Here is a 14,213-nt window from a genome sequence, read left to right as displayed (position 1 = left end):
CCTTTTTTTTTTTTTTTTTAATGACTGCACCCAGTGCATATGGAAATTCCCAGGCCAGGGATCAAATCCAAGTCACAGCTGTGACCTATACCACAGCTGCAACAACACTGGATCCTTAACCCACTGTGCCAGGCTGGGGATTGAACCCATGCCTCCATAGCAAACTGAGCTGCAGCCAGATTCTTAACCCTCTGCACCACAATGAACTTCAGCTGTAGCCTTTTTATACAAGATCTCTTATCCCTACCCTGTGAGAGAGATCAATGTTATCCCCATTTCACAGATGAGGAGACTGAGGCAAACATGAGTGAAAACGTCAATAATAGATTTGAATCCAAAACAAGTATGTTGACTAAATAGAAATCATCTAGTGAAAACAGTCAGCCATGAACAGGATTGGTAGAGGACTCGATCTTCAATGGGAGAAGATCTACCCATGAAATTGTGATGTCACTGCTTCTAGGCTAAGTTCACAGAAAACTCTGATGTGACTCACCATGCTTTTCCTCTTCCCCCACCAGAAGCAAAGGACTCTGAGCCCTAGAGACAGCTCCAAAGATGGGGCTAGGCGTGAATCCCTCCATGTGTGGAGAACAGCCACCTGCCATCCAGAAGCACCCACCTTGGACTATTACATGAGCAAGAAATAGACTTCTCTTGTATTAAGCCACTTAATGTTCCCAGGCTTATTTGTTATGGCAGCTACCATTAATCTGACAAATACAAACGGTGAATTCACATGTATACTTGGAAAACTGCCTGAAGGATATACAGCAATATGTTAATATGATTCTCTCTGGCTGAAGACATTCTGGGTGAATCTCATTTTCTTTTTGCTGATCTGCATTTTCAACCACAAATGAGTTATCACTTGTGTAATAAGACGCAAAAGTTAAGTGATGGCAGATGTCACCCGTGCCAATGTAGAATCTTTGAAATTCGAGAAAAGTGGTGGCCATTGGCATACTCTTCACCCACACAAGTCCTCTCCTGGTCACATGATAATTTACTAACAGGAATGTATAATATACATAAGATGATGCTAATAATAATAATAATAATGTAGTACATTTATAGCGCTTCCTTCACAAAAGTCCCGGGGTGTTTTACATTCCAGCACAATTAAAGACAGCCACAGACAAAAACCTTTTCAGCTGTGCTTTATAACGGGAAAGCAATTCAGCTTTTTGAAACATAAAAGGAAGCCTATTCCACTTGATGACTGGGGGTGGGGGGCAGAATGGAATCTTCATGTGCTCAGGCCCCCAACTCTTATATGATATATATAGGACAATCCAACTGGCCTGAAGAAAAAAGAAAATCAGAAAGCCCCTAAGGACAGAGTTACAGAGAAAGTAAGTAGAGACCTCATTCCGGCACCACATTACCGTCTTAGCAGAAGGTAGGGTCCTCTGTTTGTCAAACATAGCAGCTTGGCGCTATTATATTTGAAGGCATAAAAAACAGGAGCTGATTTGGAGTTGGAAATAAATAACGTATTAAGTAGCTCCCAATATTTACCAGGTTTAAAATGCTGTGCAAATGAGGCCCCGTGGGATTTCATTACGACCTCATCCTCCGGAGACGGGTACTGGCTGGATGTCACGTGCATGTGGGTAATACAGTCAAGATGAGAAACACGACTGCAGAGCTGCACTTGTGTTAGGGGACCACTGACTGAAACAGCCCACCTTGGCCAGGCACAGTAATAGGCACGTGCATGAACTGTCTCACAACAGGAGGCCCTGCTAAGGAACGTGGTGCTGCCCTGAAGACTAACCAGGAGGACCTGGGGAGGGGCCAATAGGAGGGAGGAGATGACCAACTTCCCAGGATCCTTTGTGCTGGAATCCATCTTGGCAGAGAGATGTGGGCACCACCAGGAAGGACCCTGGACCAGACCAAGTATGGGCTGAGCAAGATGACTGGCCAGAGACAACATGGAAACTAACCCCATTGCCATAAAACCAGAGGCTGCGAGCCACGGGGCAGAGCTGTTCTCCTGGGTTCCTTCACCCTCCTGCTCTTGGTCCGGGTGCCCCTTCCCACTAAAGTCTCTCGCTTTGTCAGCACATGTGTCTCCTCGCACAATTCATTCCTGAATGTTAGATAAGAGCCCATTCTTGGGCCCTTCTTGAACCCCGGGCACCCAGTGAGGGGATGGAGGACATGCACAAAATGAGGAAACCTTGCTGAGAACAGTGAAGAAATGCTGTCCTTCCTTTCCTCTCATTCCTGAGGTACACAGCCCAAGCCCCTCATGTCTGGATCCCTCCTACTCCCATCCCCACAAAAGCATCTCAGGGAGGTTCACTGTGTTTGTTCCCAAATGCAGAGCAACCATTCAGCATCTTCCTGGGAGTTCCACGCGGGCGGAAACACCAGGCTGACGGCCTGGACACCCCAGAGCCCCCTTTCCTCTGCTTGTGTCCTTCAGGGCTGGGCTTGGTCGATGGCATCACTGCTCTCAAGCAAATGAGTTCTGACACATTTGACACAACCAGCCCAGTGTCCAAGGAGGCGGCAGCCAGGCCATCAGGAAACTCCCAGAGCGGTGGGAGCAGCTCCTGTTTAAAAGCTTTCTCTGGCTTCCCTGTGCGTAAGGTTTAAACTCCATGGCTTTACCTGCCCTTCTGAGGCCCTGCAGCCCCTTTTCCTCCCACCCTGCCATCACTGCACTGGCTGGCAGTCCTCAAAGTGCCCACCTCATTCCCACCTTGAAACTGAATCCCCCTAAAACTAAGTTCATGATTGACCTCTCTATACAAGACTTCATTCCTTTTCTTGTCCTGTATCTGTTCCCCCTCAAGATTGAGGGGTATCAAAGAAAAGGGGGCTTGTAACTGAGTAGGACCCTATGAGGCTTTCCCAAGACAGACCCCCCCCACACATCCTCCCCTTGCCTCTGGCTTAAGGAAAACTTCAGCCTCCTAGGCCTTCCCTGAGTTTCAAAGAACATATTTAATTGGAGAGTGAGAAAATGCAAAAACAAAGGAAAACAGTCAAGCAAAACAAATTAATAATAGTTGAGCCATTAAACAAGTCAAAGACCTTTAGTTTCTCCGCAAGCGCTGCAGGTAATATTCTGAGCCAAATCCTTTGAGCTGTTTTGCCTCGCAACTAAAACTCCCACCAGGTGGAGGAAGTTAACTGTATCCTGCCCACAAGCACTAGACCCCAGACTGGTTGGAACCAGAAGGTTGAGACGAGGACTGCCGATGACCTCTCCACCAACCAATCAGAAGAACGTCCCTAGGCTGATCATGCATGCCAGAAGCCCCCGCTGTCACCTGTCTTTAGAAATGGTTCCCTGAGAGCCATCAGAGAGTTGGGCCACAGTCCTTGCCTGGTGCCCTGCAAAACACACTGTACCTTCCTTCACCATAACCTGGTGTCAGTATATTAATTGTGCACAGGCAAGAGGACCCAAATGTGGTTCTGTAACAACCTCAGGGCCTTTGCATCTGCCGTACCCCTACCCAGACTACTTTCTTTGCCTCTCCTCATCATCATTAGGTCTCAGCTCAAGTGTCACCCCCTCCCCAAGACACCTCTTCTGAGCCCCTCTTCAAGTAGCACACCAGTCACCCTGATCAGCCCCCCTTTGTGGTTTTCAGAGCACTTAACACAATACTTTAATTCTCTTAATTGTTTAACTTGTTATTGTCTGTCTTTACTACTAGCAAGTAAAGTCTTTGCATAAACCCTAGGAACCATGTTCTGAGCGCCCAGCGTGCAAGCTGGCACTCAGCCGGGGCCAGTAAATGTGAAGGCACCTTACTGAACTCACATGAGCACTGAAGCTAAAGAGATGACTCTCAGGCCCCTGTGGGTTCTCACACTGGGACATTCTAGAGCCTTACTCATTTTGGACTCAGCAGCTTACCTCTTAGTGGCACCTGGAAGGATCATTGAGTGAGGGGCAAGGAGGTTTCGGGTTGTGCAGGAAGCTCTAGGCAGTAGAATTTCTGCCCACTCAGCATAGGAAACAGAAACAGGTTTCTTCAAAGCAGCGGTCAGAGCTTGAGCGCACATCAGAACCTTCTGGGGAGGCTTCTTAAACCACTAATAGTTGGGCCCACTCCCCTAACCTCTGATTGGTGGGGAGGGGACAATCATTTGCATTTTTAACAAGTTCCCAGGTGATGCTCATTAGGGGTGCAGGTGATGCTAGTCAGAGGTCCACGCTATGAAACATGGATTTAAAGAACTTGGGGATTCTAGATAATCGTTTGAGGGGTAGGAATTTCTGGGCTCCCCAACCTTTGTGAGCTGCTATATTAATTAAATGAGTCTTTTGCAGGGAAAGAGGATAAGAAAGCATGTGTTTGTATGAATGAGAGAGGGTGTGTGGGAGAGAGGACAAAAATGACAGAGAGAAAGGAGAGAGTTGGTGTATCACTTAGGGTGTATATGGAAGGTGTGGGTGTGTGTTTGAGAGAGAGAGACAGCACCACACTTGTGCACTGGCCCCACTGGAATTTACAGGGCATTTCAGAAACACATAAATAGAGAATTAAAGCTCTAAAAAAATGAAACTCAGTTTAGTAAGAGAGTGGTACTCAACTGTGGTTACCAAATCCTCTAGAACCTAATAAAAATGTCAGGGGCCTTGCCTTGTTGGCGTGAGATGGGGCCTGGATCTTGTATGTTACCAAGTGCTCCAGCTGATTTGGATAAAATTCAAGGAGGCCAACTCCCCCAATAGGCTATTGCTCACAATTTGAGCCCAGCCCCCTCCACCAGGCCAAGGCAGCCCCAGCAAAGAAGGAACACGCTAGACTAATGTTCAGATGGACATTCACTCAATTCCAGATTCTGCCAGTTATCTGTGTTCTATGACCTAGGCAGGGCTCCTTTGGACTCATTGGGCTCAGTTTTCCCATCTGTAAAATGCGCACAGTGATAATCTAGAGCCAATCATCGACCTCAGTTTTCCCATCCATTAAATGGGCACACAGTGATAATCGGGAGACTGTCACCTGGCCTGAAATGAAGCACTTGCTGAAGGCTGATGGAATCTGTTGCTTGTGGGGGGTTATTTAGGGAGGGGTCTGCATTTACTGACATTAAATAAATGCCCCTCCATCAGGGAAATAGTTTCAACATGAGGGAAATAGTTTCAACAATGAGGATCAGCTGTGCCCCCTTCAGCTGCATGAAAAGGAAGCATGTGCCAGAACCACAGTCTCTGCCATGTCCTCCTGGCCTGAGGGAGGTGGAACAGATGCTGAGGAGGAAATGGGAACATCACCATCAACTTTTCTGGAAAGAATGATGCAGCTTCTCCCTCCCGAGCCTCATCCTTGGTGGCGACAAGGGTGGAACTGCAGCTTCCCCTCCACTGGTGCAGGCCCTTGTCCACTGTGAAAACAGCAACCTCAGTAGGGTGGTCTTCACAGCACAGACCAGGGGGCTGGGCTGGAGGAGAGGAGGCTGAGGCTGCTGAAGCCATCAGCTCTTTGATCATGTTGGGAAGTTAAGGCAGATAAATGGACACTTCCTAAAAGTGTTGTTGCCTCTGCAGCTGTCAAAATACTCCCCTTGGGCCTTCATTTTGGAAATTTCCCTATTTTTGCCCTCAAAGGCATGAGATGCTGCCCCTGCCTGCAGCCCTTCACATAAAATCCAGACCTCTCATCAGGCTTTTAGGTCCTACAACAGAGCTGCCAGAGAGAGTCGTGTGGGTGGGTTTGGTACTGAGGTCCGAGCCCCATCCAGACTAATTAAGTTAAAGACACTAGGGCAATAGTTCTTAACTGGGGTAACTTTGCCCCAGGGGACCTGGCAATACCTGAAGACCTTCTGGTGATCACAGCTAGAGACCTGGTACTACTGGTGTCTAGTAGGCTGGGCGCAGGAAAGCCGTAAACATCCTACAAAGTTCAGGATGGGCCCATAAATGAAGAATCCAGCCCCAAATGTCACAGCACCCGGTTGAGAGACTGGGGTAGGTATGGTATTCCTTTAAAAGCACCTCTCCACCCCCAAGCTTGAGAGCCCCTCCTCTCCCCAGCCTGGCTCCTGCCAACTTCTACCTTCATTGTCTACCTTCTTACCCTCACCCACCATGCTCTGGACCACAGTCTTCTTTCTGGTCCTCAAACCCTCCCGGCTCATTTCTATCCCCAGACCTTTGCATCTGCGGTTTCCTCTGCTGGGTATGTCCTGCCCCCACGTTTGCAAAGCTGCCTCCTAGCATTCAGGTCCCTGCTCAAATATCCCTTCTTCAGAGATGTTGCCTGGACCCCCACACCCTTAAAATAGCCCCAACACCCAATCCTTCTATAGTATATCTCTTCTTTTTTTCCTTCAAAACCCTGGGACCTACTTATCTCATTATGTCTATAGTACTGCTCTGTCTCCCCTGCTAAAATGACAGCACTCTGAACTGGGTCCATGTCTGACTTGCTCACCACAGTCCCCTAGCAACCAGCAAAAGCCTGGCATTTAGTCAGTGTTTACTAAATATCTGTTGGGTGGGTGGATGGATGGATGGATGAGGAAGCACTGAATGATGGGGTTTTCAAGCTGTCAGAGGAATAGGTGTACCCATGATGGAGATCTGTGCTCCTGTCCTGGCCCTCTCTCCTCTCCTGGTCTCAGTTTCCGCAGCTGTACTACGGCTGGGATGGGTTCAGCAGGATCAGGCTCCTCCAGGGAAGCCTTCTTGGAGACATCAACTTCAGGGTTTTGCTTTGTCTTTGTCTCCACGGCACCGAACTAAGGTTGGTTGGCCCATACGCCTGTCACCAGATAAATAACAAATTTTCTCCCATTGAGATCCCAATACTTTGTAATTCTGCCTCGTCTATTTTCCTGGGAAAACTTCCCTGTTTCCATTTCCCTTTGTGCTAGCAGGACACATCTGGCATCAATGCTGGGCACATCATAGTACTCCATGGTGATATTCTCTAGGGAAGGGTTCCCAAATATTTGTTGTATTAGAATGGGTTGGGAAGCCTGGTTGAAAAGGCTTCACTGACAGACAAAGAGACTTGATTCACAGATTGAGGGTAATGTGGTAGACCGAAAAATGGCCCCTAAAAATATTCAGCTCCTAATTGATAGAAACTGTGACTGTTACTTTATATGGCAATAGGGACTTTGCAGATGTCATTAAGTTTAGCATCTTGATTTCTGTTGTGTTTTCATTTTTTAAAGTTGTATTGAAGTAGAGTTGATTTACAATATTGTGATCATTTCTGCTGTACAGCGAAGTGATTCAGTTATCCAGGTACACATATCCATTCTTTTCCAGATTCTTTTCCTGGAAAAGCATCACAGAATATTAAGTAGCATTCCCTGTGCTCTACAGCAGGTCCCTGTTGGCCAGTCACTCCACAGACCACAGTGTGCATGAGCATCTTGAAACTGGAGATGATCTTGGATCATCTGGGTGGGTTGCACATGTCATCACAAGAGACTTTATAAGATGGAGATGCAACCAGTGATGATGGAAGATGCCGTGATGCTGGCTTTGAAGATGGAGGAAGGGGCCACAAGCCAAGGACTTTGAGGGATGCAGCTCTAGGAGCTGGGAAAGGTGAGGAAACAGATTCTCCTCAAGAGCCTCCAGAGAAGAAAGCAGCCCTGCCTTCATTTAGCCTAGAGAGACCTACACCAGACTTCTGACTTCAGCCCTGCCTTCATTTAGCCTAGAGAGACCTACACCAGACTTCTGACATCCAGAACTATAAGAGAATGAATGTGTGGCATCATGAGGCATGAAGTTTGTGGCAATTTGTCCCAACAGCCCTAGGAAGCTAACGGAGGTAGCACCTAGGAGTCTGCATTTACCACCTTCCTCCCTTTGGTGGCTCTGATGCAGAAGGTGCTGGTGGACCATATTTTGGGAAGCACTGCTCCAGAGCTGTTCCAGGCTGCTTCTGAAACTGCCCATTCACAGAGGACCAAAGAATTTTGCTAGAGTTGGAAGGACCCTGCAACAAACATCTGTTTCTACCTCCTCATTTCACAGATGGGGAAACTGAGGTCTAAGGAACTCTGCTGCAAGGCAGAAGGGCAAGAGATGCTTTTCATTCAACTCTCTCTTTATTGGCTTTCAAATTCCATCCGGAGTTTTAAAAAATGAGCGATTGTGCAGACTGTCGATAGCTGTGCAATAGTCTCATAATGACCCAATCATGAAATGATTTAGCAATCTTGCTGCTAATTGCATTTGTGGATCTAGCAATTGGGTAACTAGTTGGTTATTACTCATTCCCCAAGGGCCATACACATCACATTATGGGGAAGCTAATCTTAGAAATACTTGTTAACTTCAATGATAATTACTAAGTAATTGGCTAGAACATGCCATTGTGAATTTATCCGGAATATGCCAGGTAATTATCTGGTCTTATGTTCCCTGTAAAATAAATCTAGGGTCCAGAAACCGTTCCATTTGGTTGGCTACCATCCAACCATCAACCTTTGCCAGCCAATTGCACGAATGCGAGTGATTAATCAAATTACTCAAATATTTGGTTTCAAACTGAACGTTCAGATAAGAAACCTGGGTGGCCAACAAGTGGCTGGTGCTGAATGGGAGAGAGGAGGGCACCCAACCCCTCCCTAAGACAAATATATAATGACACGATAATATGGGATAAGTGCCACTTCTTTGGGGCTCATCTGGCTTCTTCAAACAAAATACCAAAACACTTCAGAGACCAATTACATGTCCCAAAGCTGTGGAGTCTTTATCGCGGTGCCAGGAAAAGGCAGTGCTATTTGTGAAATCTGCAGGCAGTTATGGTGCTTGGGGAGGGGGACTCAGAATTTTGTATATAATAGAAAAGGGGCCGCCAATGCAGCTGGCTTGCAGGGGGAGTGACACATTTTCATAATGACCACTCTTTTTTCAAGGATGGTTGCTAACTGAATCCATCCATTTCCAATTAGCCAGCCTTTGGAAAAGTGGGGAGGGAGGTTTGGGTAGTGGGGTTCCACTGATACCCCTGAATAAGTCAGAGGCCGGGAGGTCCTTAGATGGGCCAGGCCAGGGAGAAGAGATGATAGAATTCAAATTTTTAATTTGTGGATTTGAAAAATAGGGGTTAGCATGCCAGAGGGTGAGGAGCTGACCAGAAGGAAAGCTGGGGTAACAGACTGGTGGGCATCATAGGCAGAAGGCCAGTGGTGGGGGGAAGACCACCCTTCAAACAGTTGTGTGCACCCTAAGTGAAGGGCTGTTGACAGCCTGCTAATATAGATGATACATACTAGAAAGGGAAAAGAAAAGGGAGCTAAGGGTCTTGCTTGCAGTGGGAGGTTGTAAAAACTGCCACAGACTGTCCATCTCCCTGCATCACATCCTTACAACATGGCACTGCAAATCCTCTCATCCAGAGGTGGAGTCTATTGTCCAGGCCTTCGATGGAGCTTGGCCACGTGACCTGCTTTGGCCAATGGACATAAGCCAATGTAATACAGCGATGTGAAAGGCACTTGTCCATCAGGGCTTGACCTCTTGCTGCCTTGCTGCACTTGGAACCCAGAGACCACCATGGGGATGATCCCAAGCTAGCCTGTTGAGGAATGAAAGGCACATCCAAGAACCCAGGGTAATGAACTTGGCTTAGCTCAGAAGAACTGTTGGCAGGCTAGAGAGAAACTATGAAGTTTGGGGATAGTTTGTTACTCACCAAAAGCTTACTGATACACTCGCCTAATCAGAACAGTCCTGAATAGGATCTGGGCTGATTATTTGAGAGCCACTTCCAGTCCTGTGTAGAGCTGAGAACCACCAATTTTCACCCTGGTTTAAGGAGAGTTGAAGGGCCATCCCCAGATCTCCCATCCTTTGCAAGCACTTACCATTTGACACATGGGTTCAGTCAACCCACCAACTGCATAATTGATGGTGACAGACAATAACACACCGATCACCAAGGTCTAATAAATGGACTCAAAGAGGATTTTCTATGGGTCAAAAGGGAACAGATCAAAGACATACCAGCTCTTTCCTGAGCCCATAGCTCCCACTACAGTACCTGCCAAGATGCCAGGCTGTGTATCTGGGAGCTGGATGCCCGGGTTGAGAATAAGAATAAGGCTCCTCACTGACCCCTGGCATCACAGGCCAGACTACGGACAGTGCTGTTGTGGCCAGTCCTAGTGCAACAGGGGAGCAAAGGCCAGAGTTTAAAAACACACCAAAGGATTGTTCCATAACTGTTCAATGGAAACCAAAGCTCTTTTTTCCAGTGCTTACATTACTGGGTGAGGTTAGAGAGAGCAGGTCCAAGAAAGTTCTTATCAGTTGACATTTTTTTAATGTCCATTCTCTGTTAACTACCCTTTTTGTGCAGCTACAGACCATGGGTCCTGGATATTTAAAAAACAATGACAGAGCCCTACAAATGAGCTCTTCTGTTTTAATGAAAGCCAGAATAAGTCATCAGAATGTAAGTCCAGGAGCCAACAAACTAGGGTCTGTGGGCCAAACCCAGCCCATCACCTGGTTGTGTGAATAAAGTTTTATTGGTACACAGCCACATAGACCCATTTGCATCTTGTCTGAGTTTCACTAGACAGTGGCAGAGTTGAGCAGTTGCTGTAGACACTGTACAGCCCGCAAAGCCAAAAATATTGAGCCCTTTTGGAGAAAGTGAATCTCAGAGATGCTGTTCATAAATAAGAAGCACGGGGCAGGGGGGCGGTTCAGAACCAACTTTTCTGACGTCGCACATGGTGCTTGCTCCAAGGCATTATGCTGCCAAAGCTAGCATTAATAGTATTTTCTGGGAGTTCCCATTGTGGCTCAGCAGAAACGAATCTGACTAGCATCCATGAGGACACAATTTCCATCCCTGGCCTCGCTCAGTGTGTTAAGGATCTGGCGTTGCCCTGAGCTGTGGTGTAGGTCACAGACATGGCTCTGAACCTGCATTGCTGTGGCTGTGGTGTAGGCTGGCAGCTGCAGCTCTGATTCAACCCCTAGCCTGGGAACTTCCACATGCCAAAGGTGCGGCCCTAAAGAGACAAAAGACCAAAAAAAATAAAATAGCCTTTCTTGATTCTTAAATCTTTTGTGCTGTTTGTTTGTTTGTTTTTTGGCCATGCCCACTGCATGTGGAAGATCCCAGGCCAGGGTCTGAACCTACATCACAGCAGAGACTCCAGCTGCTGCACTGACAACATCCAATCCTTAGCCTGCTGTGCCACAAGGGAACTCCTGGAATCCCAAATTTTAAAACCATTTAAGTTGTGGAATTCCCACCGTGGCTCAGCAGGTTAAGGATATGGCATTGTCCCTGTGAGGATGCGGGTTCAAGCCCTGGCCTCACTCAGTGGGTTAGGGATCCAGTGTTGCTACCACAAGCTTTAGCATAGGGCACGGACACAACTTGGATCCTGCACTGCTGTGGCTGTGGCATATGCCTGCAGATGCAGCTCTGATTTGACCCGTATCCTGGGAACTTCCATATGTTGTGGATATGGCCAGAGAAAGAAAAAAATATATATATAAACTGTGATTGATAAAGCCAGAGGCTCTTTGTTCACCAGAATGCTGAATCTACCAGAACTGCCATTTCTCAACTCTGCCAGAAGCAGGGCTTCGGGAGATCCTTGGGCTGGGAGCCCGGGTGGGACTGACCTGGTGATGATGGCCAGGTGGGGCGGGCTCATGCAGGCACCCATGAAGAGCACCACGTTCTCGTGCCGTGTCTGCCTGTAGGCCATGACCTCCCGCTTGAAGGCCTTCAGCTGCTCTTCATTATCCCTCTCGATGTCAATCAGCCGGATGGCCACCTCACCGTGCCAGCGGCCGTGATACACCTGCCCGAAGCGGCCCTTTCCAATGAGCTCGCCGATCTCCAGCTGCTCGAAGGGGATGTCCCACTCCTGCAGGAAGATGCTGGTCTGGCTGGCCTTGCGTGGGAAGCTCCGGGCCGAGAGGAGGGACAGGTTCATCTCCTCAAAGTCATCCTCCGACTCCTCGGCTTCATCATGGCCCTCTTCGTTCTGTGGCCAGAGAGGAAGAGGGGTCAGTTCCTGCCACTGCCCCACCTTCTCACCAGCTCCCGCTGAGCCCCACTGTGCCTTTTCAGCTGGTGCATACGCACCTATCTGCCCAGGTGCCTCTTGTCTAGAATCCACTACAGTGAAGGAGCTGAATGGGAGTGATGGCAATCCCTCTCTCCTGTGCTAAGGGGAGGCTGAGGCTCAGAGAGGAGAATGGCTGGGGGCCTGCCCATGCTGCTTCCCTCAGACTTTGCTGGTTGGGGCACTGAAAGTCCCACACTTGGGACACGGGGCAATGGGGACGGCCAGTCGCCATGGGAAGTGCCTCACGCTAGGTTGGGCAGCTGGACAGAGCTAGGGTTACGGTTCAAGTCTCTCAACTCCTAATATCCGAGGCCCTCCTATTCTATCATGATGGGTTTTTCTAAAAAAATTTTTTTTGTCTTTTTTATTTTTAGGGCTGCACCCGTGACATATGAAGTTGCCAGGCTAGGGGTCAAATTGGAGCCTTAGCTGCCAACTATTACCACAGCCATGGCAATGCCAGATCCAAGCTGCATCCTTGACCTTTACCGCAGCTCACGGCAATGCCAGATCCTTAACTCACTGAGCGAGGCCAGGGATGGAACCCACATCCTCATGGATACTAGTCGGGTTCCTAACCTGCTGAGCCACAACAGGAACTTCTTATCATGATGTTTCAACTTGCCTGGTTATTTACGTGGGAGCAAGAAAGACGACAGGCTGACATACGAGTACATCCCACACCTGCATATACCACATGGCAATTCTCAACATGGAGGGCCTTGGCTTTCTCAGGAATTTGGAATTGATGAGGCAGAAACAGGGAGATGTCAGAGCTACTCATTCTGGCCAGAGGCCTGGGGTTCCTGTGTAGCTAGAGGGCTGGGGATACAAGAATGAGAGGCTGACAGAATGATCTTAACGGTCGGACCAAATGAGCTGGAATCTGGTGGCTGTGTGACCTTGAGCAAATCACTTCGCTTCTCTGAGCCTTCCTTTCCTCATCATAAAGGAAGGCTAATGACATCTGCCCCCGTGAAGCGGGGCGAGCTTTTCCATGAGGCGGAGATTTATCGAGTTCTTTGCACAGACCTGACCACCTGTGTGAAACATCCTCTGGGATGGCTGAGAAAATGCAGCTTCCTAGGCCCCACCCAGCTTTTCTGAATCAGAACAACAGGCCAGGGCCAGGACTCTGCATTTTGATCCTGCATGCCCACATGACTCGGGTTCACTCGGACGTGACCACCACAAAAGACACTCAGGGTCTAGGAACCTGCCATCTCAGCAGGGTGCCTGGGGGTGCCTGGGGCTGGGGGGCCCTGCCTCTTGCGTTCTTTTGCTGAAATAGGGAAGAAGCCAGGGGTCTAAGCCAGGCAGGATCTTCAGGGGCTCGGAGCCTGACGAGACGGTCTGAGAAGGTGACTGCTCGTCTATGTGTAGGTCTGTCTGACCCCAAACCTGAGCAAGCTGTCCCCAGCAGCACACTCGGGGGAAAGGACACAGGAAAGATAACTATTTTTCAGGATCGTTTTCCAACTACCGCAATAGTTCCAGAAAAGGACAGTATTTTCTCTGTAAACCCTGACTCCATTCCCTTCCATTCAGGTGTCCTGGCTCCTCCAGCAGCTCTGGCAGGTGGGAAGAAGCCCCAGAACATTCTCAACACCCCACCACACCCATGTTCCTGAGGCTCCATCTCCTCCTCCCATGTCTTCTTTGGAAAGCAGTGGGGCGCATCCCCCTGGGTACTCACCCAGCCCTGAGCTGAATTTTCAACTAAGAATGCAAATCACTTGCCAACTTCCGCACAACTAGCTTTTCCGTGATGCACGCCATATAACGGCCCATTAGGCTGGGTGCCGGGAGGGGCCCCTCCCCACGGCTCGTTAGTCGTCCTGGAGTTAGAACATCCAGCAAACAGGGCCCCTGCACCCACAGCCCGCCCTCTGCGTCATTAAAGACAGCAACTGCCTTTGCCAAGGTGCTTCACAGCTGTCCGTTCTCACCTCTGATGTTGGCTCCACTTCAATTTGAAGTAATGGATTTCCTTCCAAGCTTTAAAGAAAGAAAAATAAATGTGACCCTCAGGTGAAAATGTGGGTCTATGTATTGACTTGATTCACATGTGAAATGCCTTAAAATGAGAAGTCTTCACCATCAAGCCTTTCTCTCCAATTTTACTTCAATGTGTGTGTCTAAAATAACCCATAACC

The 14,213-nt window shown here is 48.4% G+C and overlaps 1 protein-coding gene across 4 annotated transcripts in view; it reads right to left on the bottom strand.

Annotated features, from left to right (window-relative positions):
• KSR2 (kinase suppressor of ras 2) overlaps positions 1–14,213 on the bottom strand; it is a 414,955-nt gene that overhangs the window by 51,785 nt on the left and 348,957 nt on the right. For all 4 annotated transcript variants that reach the window (XM_021073978.2, XM_084994175.1, XM_084994177.1 and 1 more), the window contains exons 13-14: positions 14,007–14,055; positions 11,606–11,973 (exon numbers count right to left, since the gene is read on the bottom strand). In XM_021073978.2, the coding sequence (XP_020929637.1) occupies positions 11,606–11,973; positions 14,007–14,055 (417 nt within the window). The remainder of the gene's footprint in view (positions 1–11,605; positions 11,974–14,006; positions 14,056–14,213) is intronic.

Source organism: Sus scrofa, chromosome 14, assembly GCF_054392235.1.
Source record: "Sus scrofa isolate SSC_HxYL_T2T_F1_AM1 chromosome 14, Sscrofa_HxYL_maternal_Yorkshire_Landrace_v2.0, whole genome shotgun sequence".
NCBI lineage: Eukaryota > Metazoa > Chordata > Mammalia > Artiodactyla > Suidae > Sus > Sus scrofa.
The sequence above is the reverse complement of the archived record's forward strand: the minus strand, read 5'-3'. Positions and strand labels throughout refer to the sequence as shown.